Source organism: Spea bombifrons, chromosome 4 (genome assembly GCF_027358695.1).
Source record: "Spea bombifrons isolate aSpeBom1 chromosome 4, aSpeBom1.2.pri, whole genome shotgun sequence".
NCBI lineage: Eukaryota > Metazoa > Chordata > Amphibia > Anura > Pelobatidae > Spea > Spea bombifrons.
In genome coordinates, this window is record NC_071090.1 from 89,221,299 (window position 1) to 89,239,152 (window position 17,854).

Sequence of the window (17,854 nt, forward strand, 5' to 3'; positions counted from 1 at the left end):
CTCTTCAACAGTGCTTTTAAAACAATATTTTTTCCAGTGGGACCTGTTAGTGTTATTTATTATGTTAACTGACCACATGCTCTTTGAATTTGAGTTGTATATAAAAATATACTGTGCATCTGCACATGACTCATTGTTTTTCTTTATTATTAAACCAGAGAGACAATTTTATTACTATATGCATATATATGCATATTATATATATATATATATATATATATATACATACATATATATTCAAGAATCCAAAGAACTGTTGAGTTACCTATCAACTACAAAGAGTATGGGAACAGTCGAATTAACTATTTAACTTCCCTGATAATATAATCAAGTAAGTATATATTTAACCCCTGAACTGAATCGCTAGAAACTGGAAAAACCGAAAAAACATCAACTCTGATATTCACATACAGATCTAGGCATCTGAAAGCAAGTGATATATGCTGTTAGATTGCAATCATACAGAGAAACTATGAAGCCTAAGATAAAGTGACATGATTTAAATAAAACATTTTTTAAGAAGCTCTGGGTCCATCATCTAGTCACTGATCAGTTACGCTTTATTACTGAGATATAAGCAGCTGACAACTTTAAAAATGCAGATAGCTGTTTAAATTGACACACTGTGGCAATATTGTACTTGAAGGAGAAAAGGAAAGATAGACTGACTTAAAAGGGTGTCAAGACAATCATAACCCATCAAGTAGGTTTCCTCCCAGCTAATATTCCACCTTTAGGCCATCAAAGATGATAATAATCCTAAGGAAGCAATTCCGTAGCCAGTATTTTTTTTCAGTAGGTTTCAACTCTACCACCAACAGGGTAGGTTTAAACATATATTCCCGAAAGTGTTATATCAGTATTCCCTTGTCTTTCCCCTAGTCAATCACTGGTTTAGATTCTCCATAGCACCATTTAATGAGGAATGTATCAGCAACAGGGCCGGGCTAGGAAGGCAAAGTTGTCCCGACACCTTAAGGCATATACGCAGCCTCACTATTTTCTATCCTGGCAGCATGTGGCTTTGGATATCCTGGTACTATCTGCACACTGTGGGACCCAATCTGCTGCCGGATCATCAGTTAGGGCAAGTATATGGGGCTATTTGCCAGCAGGCCACCAGTCATTTGTCTATTGTGCCAGAGGACCAGGTCTGATGATTTTTTTTTTTACTAGGATAAAAATAAAATCTCACAGCTCCTTTCTGTTATTTTTAACAGATTTCCCTGTAACAAAGCAGTTTTATAATAATAATCATAATCATATGCAGTCGTATTATTGGTTGAATATGACTGTAACCAGCCCTTAAGTTACACTTGAATGACCCACAGGTAAAAGTTGCTGGTTTACTATAGGTAAAACCAGGTTGAAACATTACCTCTTTTTTCTACTTCCAATAAAACTCTATGCAGACAGTAATGATCAGACCTGAAACTCTAGGTCTATGTGACTCCTCTCGTGTGCCCATGTAATTCTTCTTGCTGATTGATTCCCTGCACCAGGTGAACAGACAAGCTGAGAGATAGCCAACTAGCTGGCCTCTCCTTCATTTTGTAGCATTAGCTCTGTCTGCCATTTCTCACAAAGTTAACTCCAAATGAGAGATTGAGAAACAGGCTAATTACACGGCTTATCTACTTCTCAATGCTATTTCAGCATAGTCATAATTGTGATTGAGTAAGCCACTGTAGATGTTAGTAGGAGACAGACATGGGAATGGAGAGGAAAGGGAAAGGGTATTATCCAAAAGTGACTACCTTCTGTTCTTTGTAATGATGATGATGGAATGGGATGAGATTTAATGGTGGATGGTACGTGGCAAAGGGAGAAAGGCCAGCTGTCTTCTGGGCAGGGAATGGGGAGAGCAGGGTGTGTAGGGCTATGTAGTAGTGCCCCCTTCCTAAGAAATAAAGCACCAACAAAAAGCCCCAGCAATTGACTGTCAAACCTGAAAGATTACAATTTTATGCTAAATGTTTGTTCTATTTCTGGGAATGCAGTAGAAAGCGGTGATAGCTGGTTTTCCCAGCTTGTAGGCTACTATTTGATAAGCTTGTACCCAGATGCTTTTTTTTCTTAGGTAGGCAGGGATAGGGCTTAGGTTACAGGTATATAAATGTATTTATACCCATCAGGGCCGGCCTTAGGGGTGTGCGACCTGGGCGCCATGGTTGCAGGGGCGCCTGACCGGGACTTAGATTAAAGCATCGTTTTTTTTTTTTTGTTTTTTTTTTAAACCTTATTTAACATCATTGATGTTAAATAAAGTTTTAAAAAAAAAAACGATGCTTTAATCTAAGTCCCGGTCAGGGGCGCCGAGCGGTTGCTCGTGAAGTTCTCGGCAACCGCTCGGCGCCCCTTACTCTCCGTGACTCCGTCGCGGTGCCAGCATCTCATGTTGAGCGCCAGACTATACCGGCGCTCAACATGAAATGCCGGCAGAGCGAGAAGACGGATGCCTCCCGCTCTTACCGCAGGACTCTGGCAACAAGGTAAGTGTGGGGGGGTAGTTTGAAGGGGCAGAGGGGGGGGTAGTTTGAAGGGGCAGAGGGGGGGTAGTTTGAAGGGGCAGAGGGGGGGTAGTTTGAAGGGGCAGAGGGGAGGGGTAGTTTGAAGGGGTAGAGGGGAGGGGTAGTTTGAGGGGGGGTAGTTTAAAGGGGCAGAGAGGGCGGGTAGTTTGAAGGGGCAGAGAGGGGGGGTAGTGAGGGGGGCGCCAGAGGAGTAGTCCGCACAGGGCGCCACAACGCCTAAGGCCGGCTCTGATACACATCCACCTGTCGCAACTTTTTGTATGTCACTTGCTTTGTGGCTTATCCCTTATTATTTATAAAGAACAATCAAGTCTATTGTTTTTTTGTTATTTTTATTTTCCCTAGGATTACTATACACCCAAATTTTAATTTGTGTCTATTAAAAGTTACTTTTTCTTCCCCTTTTTTCATTTCTATATTGTTTGTTCAGTGGATTTACTTCCTTGCCTTACAACTGTGAGGGAGATAGGTTTCAACTGTTTCTATTTTCATTAACATATAACTAGAACAGCCCATGCCTAAAAAGTGGCATACATAAAACTGCAAGTTTTTCCATGTACATGATTAGCTCTGTCTTTTACTTGGTCCTGCCTTTGTTCTAAAGAGTTGGTGGTCTTGAGCTGTTTGGGGACCAATCCTGGAAAGTTCCATGGATGGCTATATATATATATAATGTTACTAGTCATTTTTGTAAACGATTCCAAAACAATCAGGATACATAAATATAATAGAGCTTTACAAACCTATTTAATGTTTTGGTTTGAGTCATAAATACAATCTGATGGAGTTAAACCTTCATACATAGCCTCAGATAAATACCCTAATGTGTATAATCTCATTATCTACTATGTGTGAAATCAACACTGGGATAAGTAAGCCTTTTCAAATTAATTCACACTAAATTAACATTAAACAGTTTCCTAAGTCTCCTAAATTCCATTAGATGGCCTCTCAATGTTTTTTTTCACTTTAGGAAAAAATGATGTCTTATTTTTAGTGATTTACATTATTGTGTACTGCTTAAATATGACAGCAATTTAAATAAACCACACAATTCAATCAATGTCTGTGACATTCCCTTCTTATACAGCGAGCAGTAAATTGAAGAATCACAAGGTTGACAGCTTTATTTGGAAAAACATATTTTGGTTGCCTAAAGGCAGGCATCAATGCCAACCGGCTGCTGGATTCACTTATCTCCCAATTCACAAATAATGAGTTGAGCCTAATATTTGAACCTGTTTTATGGCTTTGCTGGAAATGATCCATGCAGCACATATTAGATTTAAAACATAATGCACAGTCAGAGGAAGCCATCTCCAGTGTCTAAATGACCTCATCTTTTAGCTGCAAGATCAATATAAATGGAAGGAAAATGGACCCTGGTGTGGATTAAAGGTCCACTGCTACAAATCAGATAACCGTAATACATATTTCTTTCCCCCAAGAATAACAGCATTTTTTGGGGTGTGCTTCATAAATCTCTCATCACAATTACATAAGCATACCTGGCAGCCCTCAATGTTTGACTGGCTTCACCCAGCCACGAGTTTGAACTGACTTCATTGTTTATTATAAAATACAAACTTGGTGAGTTTATCTTTATGAAAGGCAGAACTTTCATTCAGTGAATTCATTTTCAAGAAATTTTGCTAAGAACTATCTCTAATATGGTTCCAATCATGGTTGTCTTGTAAAAGAAGCTCATTGGGCTTGGGTGTTCCAATGGTTTCATGAGTTTTGTAAGTAAAAAACTCTCCTGCAAAGTCACCTTCCAAACCCCAGACTTACTTAACTAAGTGTTTAGAATCCAACATGTTTCTCATGCATGAAGAAGCTGACCTGGCTTTGCATAATGCATAGAACACTGTCCTGTCATCTACACCAAAATGAACCCAGAAATAGGATGAATGAATGCTAATAAATGAAAGTTAAAAAGCAGACTGAGACACACAGTATTCTTAACCTAAAAACAATCCAAGTACCAAATATTATAAAGAACAGTCGTTGTAGAAGACAAACCTAGTGCCATGGACCTCACTTTAGGTTTGGTGTGAAAGTACAGTGTTAGTGTGTCTGCTCACTTAGGATATTGTATTAGGATGAGGGGAAAATGTTTTAGGGCTGTAGATAATCTGACTCTCAATCATTTTCTTGTCCTCTGTTGTGAATTGTTCACAGCAGGGTCTGAAACCACTAGCTGAGCAAAGATAATTTGGAAAAAGTTGTCTGTGACCTTTAAAGCTTCTTCGTGCAGAACGTACACACTGCAATTAATAACGAAATACAGCGCTGGGAAGAGGAACATCCCTAGCCGTTGGTGGATATCCGAGTAAGAGTTGCCAGCTGCAAAAAACAAAGCAACAGGGGATATATTTAGAATCAAAAACATAGGGCAACGTGGGGGCAAATTTATTTTTATAAAGCAATGGTAGCAATTTATGGGTTTCTAGATGCTAAGAAGCATAGGAACTGTAGTTCAGTAATCACTAGAGTTAGACATCCTCTTGTTAGAAACCTGTACAGAATGATTAAATACAGAACAATCTTGGAACAAACTTATCTAAATTCTAAATTATTTTAACTCTTGCTTAGCGGAGTCCATGTTATAAGCAGCTCTGGTGATCCATTGCTATATATATGTTTAAATAGAAGTACACATTCACTGACATTATATATCAGACTGCATTTAGCTCGTTCTTTGCTTTAAAATAATTGGGATTTTACATACTCCCTTAGGCCTTTTATGACTGTGTCTTTAGTATATATAGAGTTAATAATACATTGCCTTCCTTTCTACCACATGTGTCATGCTATGTTTGTTGGGTACTTTTCGTTTCAATGAAATGCTGTGTGTTACAGGCTCCTCTGTCTGGAAGTGGATATTAAATCCAGTTTTTGGACAGGCACTCTGGAAACCGCTGAGCTCTCTATAAGGGATCATTTGATTGTTAAACCAAAGCTTACAGACAGTAACAGAATTTGATAAATAATGCATTGTCTTTTGTCTTTCAGGAGTCCTGGAGGGAGAGGCACAATCAGATCAGCTGTGGAAAGCTTACATAGCAAATCTAATAGGTTTGTAAATGAGATTTTTCGTTCATTTGTTTTGGCTGGGAGGCAGCTATTAATCAGCTTCTGTCCTAACTCGTGATGCACCCTTTATGTGGAATGGTTATCATTCATCCCAATTCTTCCCATGTCTGAGTTCCCTTTCATAACAACTTCATTTTAACATTGCAAAGATGTATCAAAATAGTGAGTGAAGTGAAGCCATCAGAACATCACAGTATCTATTTTATGCAACATAATACACATTTTGATTGTACATGTTAAACACCGTCTCCAAATGTCTAGAGTACACATTGCAAGGTGTCAAGACCAACCATGTCTACAAACAGTTTGGGGAAGCAAGATATCTGATTTTGCATCTTCATGGAAAGTGAAAGTGCCCTGGGCTGACTGGGTTTATTGGGGAGATTCATAAAGATGCAAAACCAGTAACAAGAAAAAGTAGAAAAACTAGGGTTCAACCAAATTTTTCTAACAAACCATCCTGGAACCAACCATGTGATATTGGTTCCAGGATTGGTTCATCGGAGCTGAATTGGTAATTCACGTTATACAAGTTTATCACTCAACTTGTCAGAAGCTTGCAGAATATTTATATATCACCTGTTTGTATCATGGATGAGAGGTAATACGATCCAGAAGACAAGTAGAATAAGCAGTATTAAACAGTAAAACCCCAACACTGAACATGTGTTCATTGAAAAGGAGAGGTTGTTATGCCTGGAGAACCCCACGTAGGGACCAATGCTCTAAGTTTCCACTCCTTTGTTTCTGCAACTTCGATGGTTAGTAATCTGACCGTGATGCTGGACAGTTATTGCCAAGGCCAAGAATCCGATTCATAGCTTCAAGTTTTCTACATCCGAATAAAACATGGTACCGGTCAGGAAGTAAGCAGGTGTTTTCAACTACTAGCCCTTAAGGTCATATTAGGGTAATTGCCAGAATCGTATAAACATCACTTCTCATAAAAAGGACCACCCAAAGCTAAATAGCTTTAAAAAGAGAATATGTTCTAGTTTCTGTGAATTAGTGAATATTCTGTGCATGAAGGTTAAAATTATATCGCTTGACAAGGGGTTATTACAGTGCTATTATATACGAAATTACCACAGGTTAGAGTGATGAAATTGGATAGTAAACCCATTACCAATTACCACAAATTCAACTATAATACTAAGTAGGGTTGAAAATCAAAAGGGCATGGTGAAATGAGTACTGGCTTGAAATTGGAGGGCTACGTGTGATAATTTGTAGAAATCATAGTGGTGGCCAGTATGGAATTTCATACCTTTTCAGTTTGATTGTGGAAGACTGACGTTATCTCAGTCTGGTTCTTTAAAGCGCATAGTTAAAATGGAGAGATAAAATGTGTAATCTCACCTTCAAAGTTCCAGTGACTTACAGTCCAATGACTAAAACATCACTGGTCATCTGATCTTGGTGTGTCTCAGGATTTCGTTGGCATGGGTTCACCACATGTTGTGGAGCACATATGAATCTCCATCTGGATGGATGGGAAAGACAGTTATGTTCTTCAACTGCAACCCTTGACAGGTTGTACCTTAAATAAACCAGTTATCAACCTGGCCAGACCAATTTTGTATTAATAAAACAAAACTGTCCCTTCAGAAAAATGTACCCAAGAACTCTCAATCTCGTTTTACCATAACATAAAATTTGCTCTACGCATTGGCTCTGAATTAAGCTCTGGTCAATACATTGCAATTGTGACACTATTTAGCATACCTGAGCTTTATCAAAGTTTGTTAAATTGTTTTTGTCAACAGCAAATGTGGAAATGACTCAATCTTATACCACTTTTGTTTAGCAGGCTACTTTTATCCTTTGCAGCTATCCGTGTTTCCACAACTGACTTTGAAAAATGCCTCTAGAAATTAGGAGAGCTGGCAGAAATATCACTGAAAAATCTAATCGCTGCAGGCTCTATGGCCATAAATTCAGTGTCACTTGTAATTGGAATCTATCTGCATTTTTTTTAACGTTTCATTATGTTTTACAGGCTTGTTAGGCATACAGCCATTAGATTTTTTTCTTGAGCTAAAACCATTCGTTTTACAATTAAGATCACTTAAAAAATAAGTCTCAAGTTAGCCAAATATAAAATGGGTACCACATACACTACTGTTCACAAGTTGTGTAACATAATAGCAGAAGAGTTTTCTAATGATCAGTTAGTGGTTTAAACTTGGATTAGCGAACGCAACGTGCCTTTGGAACACAGGAGTGATGCCCGCCGATAAAGGGCCTCTGCACGCCTATGAAGATATTCCATTAAAAATCAGCCATTTCCAGCTACAATAGGCATTTACAACAACGTCTACACTGTATTTCTGATCTATTCGATAGATTTAATTAGATTTTCTTTCAAAAACAAGGACATTTCTAAGTGACCACAAACGTTTGAACCGTAGTGTAGATAACTTTTCACTCTCACACTGATACACACTGGAAAAAAAAATAAAAAGAACCTGTAACTCTGCTATTAGCATAATTTATTTAATTTATTAAAACTATCTATAGCTTATCCTTTATTGATTTTATAATCCAAGTAATTGTTTTAGAGAAATGTGTGAAGGGATGCTGAGATATCGGGCAAATGGTGGCAAAACCAGCATAACGATTAATGTCCTAAAATCTATCCAACTCTTAAACTCCAGTTAGAAAAAAGGTTCTGTCAAAGGTCAGCAGTTACTTAACAAAATAGAAGCAATAACGTCACGTCAATCATGCAGACTCTGAGCACGGAAAGTTTAAAATGGCTGCTAACACAACCTGTAAGGAGGGTTTTTGTTTGTTTGTATATAATTCTAAGCAACATTGACCATGCTTTTTAAGCTTATGGATCATAAAATGTAGGATCTGGAAAAATGTAAGAACCTAATCTAACCTCATCTGTGGTTTGAATTCTGTTTACACGAGAATGTGAAATGCCAAAACAATTATAGTGTACTATACAGAGAATTGCTTTATTATGTTTGCTATTATTTATTAAATTATTGCTAGAATTAATGTTTTTTTGTGTTGATACAAAATTTCAAGGTTATTATGTTATTAAGTATGGAAGAGCTTTGGTCTAGAGATTAATAATAAATATATTTTAGCATAAACTATGGTGGGCTGGATGATCCGCTTTTATAACTGTTAACTAGACTTGTGCCCTTGTGCATTTTGTTTTTTGCATGTTTGTTTTCAGGCAACGGATTTCAGAGAAAGGAAGGAGCTGCAGCACTATACCTCACTCACTAGTCTAAATTTTAAGTGCTGGGTATCCTAATGTGCAGAAAATTGACTTTCAAGCCATCTGCTCAACCAGGTGTGCAGGCTTAAGTGTGTTGCCTGTGACAGTGGTGGGTGGGCATGAAAATAACTGCTGGGCCACTAAAGAGAGGCCTGGCCAGACAACAACTTTCTGGTCCCAATAGAGTAGAGGATCAGTACCGGGAGTTAGTAGGATTTCCTCAAGATAGGCTTTCACCATTTCAGAGGCACTACTCTGACTTTGGGGAGCTTTGTTGGTACTAGCATCCACCAAAGTATCAAGGGCTGCTGCCCGGATGGGTGATGCTCCGGTGGGTCTAATGTGGTTGCTCTGCATGGATGCAAGGGATTGGGAATACTACCACTGCTGCTGAGAATTTCCATTTCCAACTCCTGCATTTCTCAGATTAGCAGGCCCCTTTTATGCTGCATCTCACATACTCTATGGACAAGCATGTCTCTCCAATTTACCCTTAACCCTTGGGTAACAGAGGATGCCCAGGGTTTCCATGATGGCTTGCATGCAACTTTTCAGCTTCTCTTGCAGCCTACTAATCAGCTTCTCAATCTTTACACTTGTAATTTTTCACCTGGAAGGAACTCATTCTGTTCCAGCAAGTCAGGCATTTGTTGTTCAAGGCAGGTGTTCTGGCTTCAGTCCTCAGTCACATCCCTTGGACATGGAGTGAAAATGCCTTCAGCCCCCCCCCCCCGAAGCAAAGCTGCACTGTGGTGTGTACATAGGTCTTGATTCTTCCCAGAATTGGGTGTGGTTGCACTGGTAGTTGAGGTTTTATTCTGTGCTTCACCGTAAAAAATGTTTTTCACCGTAAAAAATGTTATTCACAAATGAGAGGTTTGGCTGGTACTAGCCTAAATGGGCAACTGTCTTAAACAACTGAAAGATAGTCACACTGTGCGTAAGCAAAAGGCCAGTAGAATGCCTGTTTTTGTCACCAATATTTATTCATCAATGAAGAGCAATAAATGATATGATAGAAAGATAATTGTAACGGTGGCCACACGTGGGAACAAATGGACGAATCATGACGAATTTTCGGCACTTATGTTTTTGAAATTTTGTCAGAGATGGCCTTTGTTATAGTTGATGCACAAAACAGGCAAGTTTCGTTAAAAGTAAGGTTTTTACGAAAAGAAATGCGCAAGTCTACTGTTAAATTCTATAAGAGCAGAAATTACTGCTGCAGAGATGACCTCGCCCATCACTGCAAAGACAATGTTGGAAATGTGCTTTTTCTCATTCGGTGCAATGAACTCGCTCACAGCAGGTAGCAGTCGAAGATATGTCTTCAGGCATCCGTGTCCACTGACCCCTGCTGTGTCACATGGAGAAGTGCTGAAACAAAAATAAAATTGCCTTTCCTAGTTTTAAAAAGGTAAAACAAAGAACATTTCAGCTGCAAAGACATCTTAAAATACAATGCATGGTGATATATCATCATGTTCCCAAAAATGAGACACAAAGAACACTATTATGATTTATTACTGTGCATAAAATAACGTAACTATTGATTTAGGTCTACCCATCGTTCGTGGAAATGCTCTGAGATCCTGCCATTTTTCATAAGCAGAAACATAGAACGTTCAAATATTTTTTTAAAAAATTTTCTACAACTTATTTTACATTTGCATTTTATGCTTAAAAATATTATAAATATCCCCTTTCCTATATTCGCAAATGTTAAGATGGCTACTAAAATGACCTGTCAGGTTAATTGTTATATATTTTGTTTCTGGTCCTGCCCTAAACTGCTTGAGTTTTGGACATATCTCAGTAGAGAGAACATTTGGTTCAAAAAAATAATAAAAACAAAATGTTAGTTTGAGTTTTGTGGAAATTGCAATAGAATGTATGTAATAGACTAAAATAACACATAACAGCATCGTCATTTTCTTAAAAGCACTTCTACTTACCAGTATGAATGAACTGGTAACCTCCTGGGATGAAAGCAACAGGGAAAACAGCTTCTAGCAAAATGCTCTGAATTTTCTTCTGAAATCTGTGGGTCCTCATTCATTCTCACATACACTCTCACACTCTCATTCCCATTCACTCTCTCTCTCACGCTCTCTTAATGTTTCCCTACCTTCTCTGCCAAACAATTTCTCTTCTGCCATCCACTTCCACTTCCGCATCGTCTTCCGCATCTTTATCTTCTCTCTTTTCTATTTAATCTTCAACCCTTAATCTGGTATTTTCTTTCTTCGTCCACATCTCTGCGGACATAATTAGGCAGCAACTTCCACCAAAATGGCTGTGTTGTAGTGATGTCCCCTCAGATCTTCAAATTGGAGGCAAGGGCCACCATATTGCCCTCAGTTCACATGAGGACAAAATGACAGCGCGTGAAGTGATGTCCTCTCCCCCATTGTAGGATTGAGAAGATGACATCACCAGAAACGCCGCTATATTGTTCCCCTGAGGGCAAAATAATGTCAGTGGCAGTGATGATCCTCGGTAGACTTGGGTGCCGGCCAACTCTTCGTGTTTGTCTTCGTGGGGGAAAAAATCTTCGGATTCCGCAAATATTTGACCGTTCCTGTGTTCAGTTCGGGTGAATATTCGTGTACATTCTTCGTGTTCTTTTTTTTCTGTATTTTTGTAGAAGAGGTTAATACGCGCTTAACACGGTACGGACTTGGCCGGCAGAGACCACTGGTCTCCCTGCTCCAACAGTTAAAGGTCCGTACAAGCGACTTTATTGGTCATTTTAACTGTTGGAGCAGGGAGACCAGTGGTCTCTGCCAGCCAAGTTGACCCCTGAACCTACGGATTTCCACTCCCGTTCTCTACGCAGCATCGCAGGGGTTAACGGGAGCGGAAATCCGTAGGTTCGCCACCAGGAGTTAAAAAGGCCGTGCAAGTGAGCCTACTGGTCGCCTGCAGGGTCCTCCTCTGGCATCAAGCCCAACTTTACTGAATGGTAAATCCATATTAGCAGTCATTTCTGTTGTTACTTAAAAGGACTTCTAAAATGTTCTGTTACATCTACTTTGATTTAATAAATCAGTAAGAGGCACTGTTATTTAATCACTGAAAACAGTGAGCTGGATTACAGCATGCTGGTGTAGTATATCTTAATGCAATGTTATTACTGGCTGGTGGCATCATCGCTGCATTCAGCGCGCACACACAACAGGTTCCTCACTGGTGGCTTTTACCGTGGTTAGAAGCAGCAATCAAAGAGAGGATCAGAAAATGGCTGATTGAGACTGAGTTACAGTTTTACGTTGTGGGTGGAAGAAGCGTTCTTAAAACAGATATATCACTTAATGAAATTGATGGTCTGCATATGGTTTTTATTCTCTCTGGTTTGCTAATCTGCTCACAGTCAATTCTTTGACCTGGTTGTTGTATATTCCAAGAGATCAAAGTAATGAAAGACCATGTGGCTTAGCCATATTCTACTGCATGTTGGCAGCTATTTATAATGTGACTTGGGTGCTTATGGTCTTTATAGCAAGATGTTAGCAAATAGGTTTTTTTAATCTTAAAGTTGAAACTGGCTACCAAATTTAGCCATGAAAATGTTTTAATGAACTTTATTTTTTTTTTTAAATATATTCTTTATTTCAATTTAAAAGGAATACACAATTATACACAAAAACAAACAAACAAAAAAAAAAAAAAATTAAAGAAAGGACGATTACACAATAATATGCATAATATAAAATAATATAATACATTTAAATAAATAAATACATAAATCTCTTAGCTGCATTAGGGAATCTTAGGGACAGGAAGGACCCCGGGTAATCATAAACCAGTAATAATTTCCAGTTATCATAGGTGGAATTACAGTCAGCACGCCCAAACATTATTGCGTATATTCTTCCAACCTCTTTAGCCAAACATCCCATTTCTTAGCTTTTATTTCAGACATAAAATAAGATCTATATAGCTGCCTTTCCATTTTAATCTGGTAGTTCAATTGAGAAATAATCATATTCCAAGGGGCTACATTAATTTGTTTCCATGAACGGGCAATCATAATTTTCACTGATATGAAACAGTGAATAAAAAATTTTTTTTCATTATTACTACAATTAGGCCATTCTAAGTGTAGTAAAGCCGTTACGGGAGATCGGACAATCACTTTTGCTGTTAGAGCAAAAATTAAATCGTAAATATTGGACCATAAGTTTTTTACACCCGCACAGTCCCACCAAATATGAAGAAAAGTCCCTCTTTCTATTCCGCATCTCCAGCACGTATCTGAACAATTACTATACATTTTGTGCATTCTTGATGGTGTCAAATACCATCTGTTTAATATTTTAAATTGGGTTTCAGCCAGTGACAGCGAATGAATAGATTTCGTAACATCATATAGAGAACTATACCAATTGTCCTGATCTATTTTTATATCTAACTCCTGTTCCCAAACATCAGTAGCATATGGGATATGATCAAGCATAACATAGTTAATTAAATCTAAACCTTTAGATAACACTTTATTTACATCCTTTCCTGTAAATATTTTCTTTAAGCGAATTGACAACTCTTGACTGGGTTTCCATAAATCTTTCAACAAGAAATTTTTCATTCTCAAATATTTAAATATATCCGCACCGGATACGCCAAATTCTTGTGTTAGTTGAAAAAAAGGTTTAGGTCCCCCGAAGGTCAACAATTGATCTAAAGTAAATATACCCTTAGTTATCCATTCATCAAGATTTATATTTGGAATAAAAAGTTCCACAAATTTAAGTTTGGAAAAGGACGGTATCCCTTTAGTAGGATTTAATTTTTTCTTGATCGACTCCCAAATTGGAAGAATCTGTCCCAAAATTATATTAGAGCTTTCTATTTTTAAAAGAGATTTTGAAGTTAGGGGATACCATACTATGTTATGTAAGTTAATAATACCATCTGTTCCCATCTCAATTGCGTACCACCCTTCATTAATGGAATGCTCTAATTGTAATCTGTAAATATGAACCATAATGTTTGCCAGATATATATTTTTTACAATAGGAAAACCCAGGCCTCCATACTTCGATTTGCGTGCCATAACAGCCAATTTTATTCTTGGTTTCTTAGCTTTCCAGACAAAGCATTCAAAGCTCGCCTGTAGCATTCTTAACCACGAATCCGGCACCCTTAATGGAATCATTGAGAACAGATAGGACCATTTTGGGACTATATAAGAATTTAATATATTAATTCTGCCCCACCAGGAGAATTCTTTATTTCTCCATTCTTTTAGCCAAGTATTTGTTAATTTCAATAGTCGAATAAAATTGGTCTCAACTAGTAATGGCATAGATTTTGTTATATATATACCAAGATAAATAAAATCAGATTTAGCCCAAACAAAATCGAATTCTTTTTTAATCTGTTCAATTAAAGAGTTTTCTAAATTAATATCTAATAATATTGTTTTGTTTGTATTTATTTTATAGTTCGAGACCTTACTATATTCTTTAAATTCCACCATAAGATGTTTTAAGGAGACTCGGGGATTAGTAATTGAAATTAGTATGTCATCTGCATACAAGTTGATTTTTAACTCCGAGTGTCTAGTGGAAAAGCCTTGAATATCATAATTATCTCTAATGCTAGTAGCCAAAGGTTCTACCGAAAATATATATAGCAGTGGGGACAAGGGGCAACCTTGTCTTGTTCCATTTTTTAAAGCAAACCATTGGGAACAAATATTTGGTCCTACTGTCCTAGCAGAGGGATTGGAATAAAGAGCCATAATCGCCTTATGAATCCAGCCAAAAAATCCAAACTTAGATAGAACTTTACTCATAAATTCCCAGTTCACCCGGTCAAAGGCCTTCTCTGCATCCACTGACATTATAATAATTGGAATTTTTTTCTTCTCTGTTTGATCTAAGATATTTATAATTCTTCTAATATGGTTACAGGATGATCGGCCCGGGATAAAGCCAACTTGGTCCGGATCAATAATAGATTTAAGAATAGATTTTAATCTATTGGCAAGAATAGAGGAATACAATTTCACATCAACATTGATAAGGGAAATTGGCCTGTAACTGGCGGGATCTGTCGGGTTTTTCCCTTGTTTCAAAATAGGAAGAATATTAGCTCTTGACATTTCAATAGGGAGTTTACCATAATTAGCAATAGAGTTAAAAGTAAGAGTTAAAGGATCTAAAATTTGTAGACTGAATACTTTAAAGAATAGATTTGTAAAGCCGTCTGGCCCAGGGGTTTTATATTTAACTAATTTAGATATTACTTCTCTTAATTCCACTGGGGTTATATCTTCATTTAAAATAGCTCTCTGCTCTACAGTTATCTGAGGGAGATTTATTTTATCCAAATAGCTATCTATTTCTTCTGGAGAAACTTTATTATTCAAATTATAGAGTTTCTCATAGTATTGGTTAAACTTTTCACCAATTGCTTCTGGTGTTGAATAAATTTTATTGTCCAATATTATCTTATGGACTCGATTGTTAGTTTTTAATTTCTTCAGTCTATTGGTCATCATTTTATCTACTCTATTACTACAACAATAATATGTAGTTTTTAGTTTCTCCATATTGATAACCGTTCTTTCCATCAATTTATCATTGATACAGGCTTGGATTTGTTTAATTTTTTCCGATTTATCTAGAGTTGGATTTTTTTTGTTTTCTAAAAGTTCCTGATTATACAACAAATAAAGCTCCGCCAATGATCTTCCTTGTTTTCTTATAATTGTATTTTTCAGCTTAATTAAATATCCTCTCATTACTGTTTTGAAGGCACACCAATTGTTTACAATTGAGGTATCATTGGGATTATTTTCCTTAAAAAACAAGTTGATTAGATCTGATAGATATTTCACATTGTCTTTATTAAGGAGAATAGAGTCATCTAATTTCCAAGTAGTCCGTACGTTCTTATTAATATTATTTTTAATAACCATAATAATGATATTATGGTCTGACCAGGTGTTATTTCTAATCTCGATTTTTTGAATCCTATTTATAATAGATGGAGAACATAATATATAATCAATACGAGAATAGGACAGATGAACATGAGAAAAATGCGTAAAGTCTCTATCAAGTGGGTGGAAAACTCTCCAGGTATCCATAAGTTCATGGTTATTTAAAGAATTATTGAAAGCTCTTGCTTGAGACTTTATCTTTTTTTCATTAGCTCTTTTTTTAGATGTTTTCGTATCTAAATCACTATCTAAAACGCAATTAAAGTCTCCTGCTATAATACAACAACCGGTCTTAATATTATCTACCTGATCTAATATCTTATTCAAAAGATGTACTGGGGAGATATTTGGTAAATATACGTTCACCAATGTAAACCACTCTTCATTTAGTTTGCATACTACAATTAAAAATCTGCCTTCCGGATCATGAAATTCAAACTTAACCTCAATTTGGAGTGCTGCAGAAAACACTATTGCGACTCCTTTTTTTTTTTTTTACTTCGTTTGAGGCGTGAATCATAATCGGAAATTTCTTTCCTCCCCATTTAATTTTATCTATTCTTCTCCAATGGGTCTCCTGTAAAAAGCCTACATCTATATGCTCTTTACATAAAAAGTTATATACTATAGAGCGTTTATGTGGCGAATTTAAACCTTGGGCGTTGACTGAACACACCTTGATCATTCAAAGATTCTTGGGATCCCCTGTCTCAAATTCCCTATGCAGCCAAACATAGACCAATTAACAAAAAAACGAAATGATGATAAAGAGAACATAACACACACATAAATCCCCTTCAATCTCAATATTATCACAAAGTCTAAAAGCTGGGATATATAAACATACATATATTTTCTTAGCCTTCTGATAAATAAGGCCAGAGAAAAACATAAAACGATGCACATATCTCCAGAGGCAATAGGCACACGGCCTATGTCCCCTCGAGTGAGAAATCTCCTAAAGGACATATCTCCTATGTCTAATTTAAGACATACGGTAGAGTAAACGATACTCGCAGGCTATTTAGTTTATTATCTGAAAACAAAAGGCTTTCCTTAATATTAAGTTATTTCAAAAAACAAAATTCTTTCTTCTTTCTTTCTTTTTCCCTCTCTTCCTTCCTCCTCCCTCTCCCGTTCCTCTGAGTATTTACGTTATCATTATACATGCTATCATTTTGACAAATGACAAAGAGAGAAAAAAAAAAAAAAAAAAACCTAAATTAACTTTAAAGATTAGGTATTCATTTTATTAATGAACTTTAGTTGCCCAAATAAACTGGTTTTTATTAGTCAGTTTCTTGCAAATTGTATCAATAGTTTTTTTGTCTTTATGTTAGTTTTATTTGCTTCTTTATGTTCTTTTGGTTTTGCCTTTTTAAAGTAAATCTAGTGTTGAACTACACATCAGGAGTCTCATTATTTTTCACCCAGTTCATCATTGTTTGATATTGTATATGCTCTATTTTTACTTAATGGTAGTTTACATCAGTTTTTCACAACATATAACAAAAAAAGAATGCTAGTCCTGCAGGGGTACATAGTTTAGGGCTCTCCCAGAAAGGGAAATAAAAATAAGGCTACATTTTGGGGTCATTTTAATCCTGATTTTACATTGCAATGCTTAGAATGAAAAATACATCACAAAGAGCAGTACAGTGGACCAAAATTCATAGGGAGTTAAGTAACCTTTTGAGACCTCAAAAGTACTTTCTTCAGATGTAATCTGTACATTATTGCCCGGGGCCCCAACTTAAACAACTGGTCTGTGCCCCCCTTCCAACATACAGTATATATAAACACACTTACACAAATTACACACACTCACTTATACTCAATAACACACACACCATCTCACCCCACTTACACAATCACACATCTATGCTCACACATACACAATTACAATCTAAGCTCACACACAAGTACACATCCATGCTCACACACACATACAAATCCATGGTCACGCACACACACATACATATCCATGCTCACACACACAGAAGTACGCATGCATGCTCAAACACACACACATGTATA

General features: G+C 36.9%; 1 protein-coding gene across 1 annotated transcript in view; it reads left to right on the plus strand.

The window, feature by feature from the left end:
- ST8SIA2 (ST8 alpha-N-acetyl-neuraminide alpha-2,8-sialyltransferase 2) overlaps positions 1–17,854 on the plus strand; it is a 52,922-nt gene that overhangs the window by 19,903 nt on the left and 15,165 nt on the right. Inside the window, exon 2 of the mRNA XM_053461807.1 lies at positions 5,547–5,609. Within this exon, the coding sequence (XP_053317782.1) occupies positions 5,547–5,609 (63 nt within the window). The remainder of the gene's footprint in view (positions 1–5,546; positions 5,610–17,854) is intronic.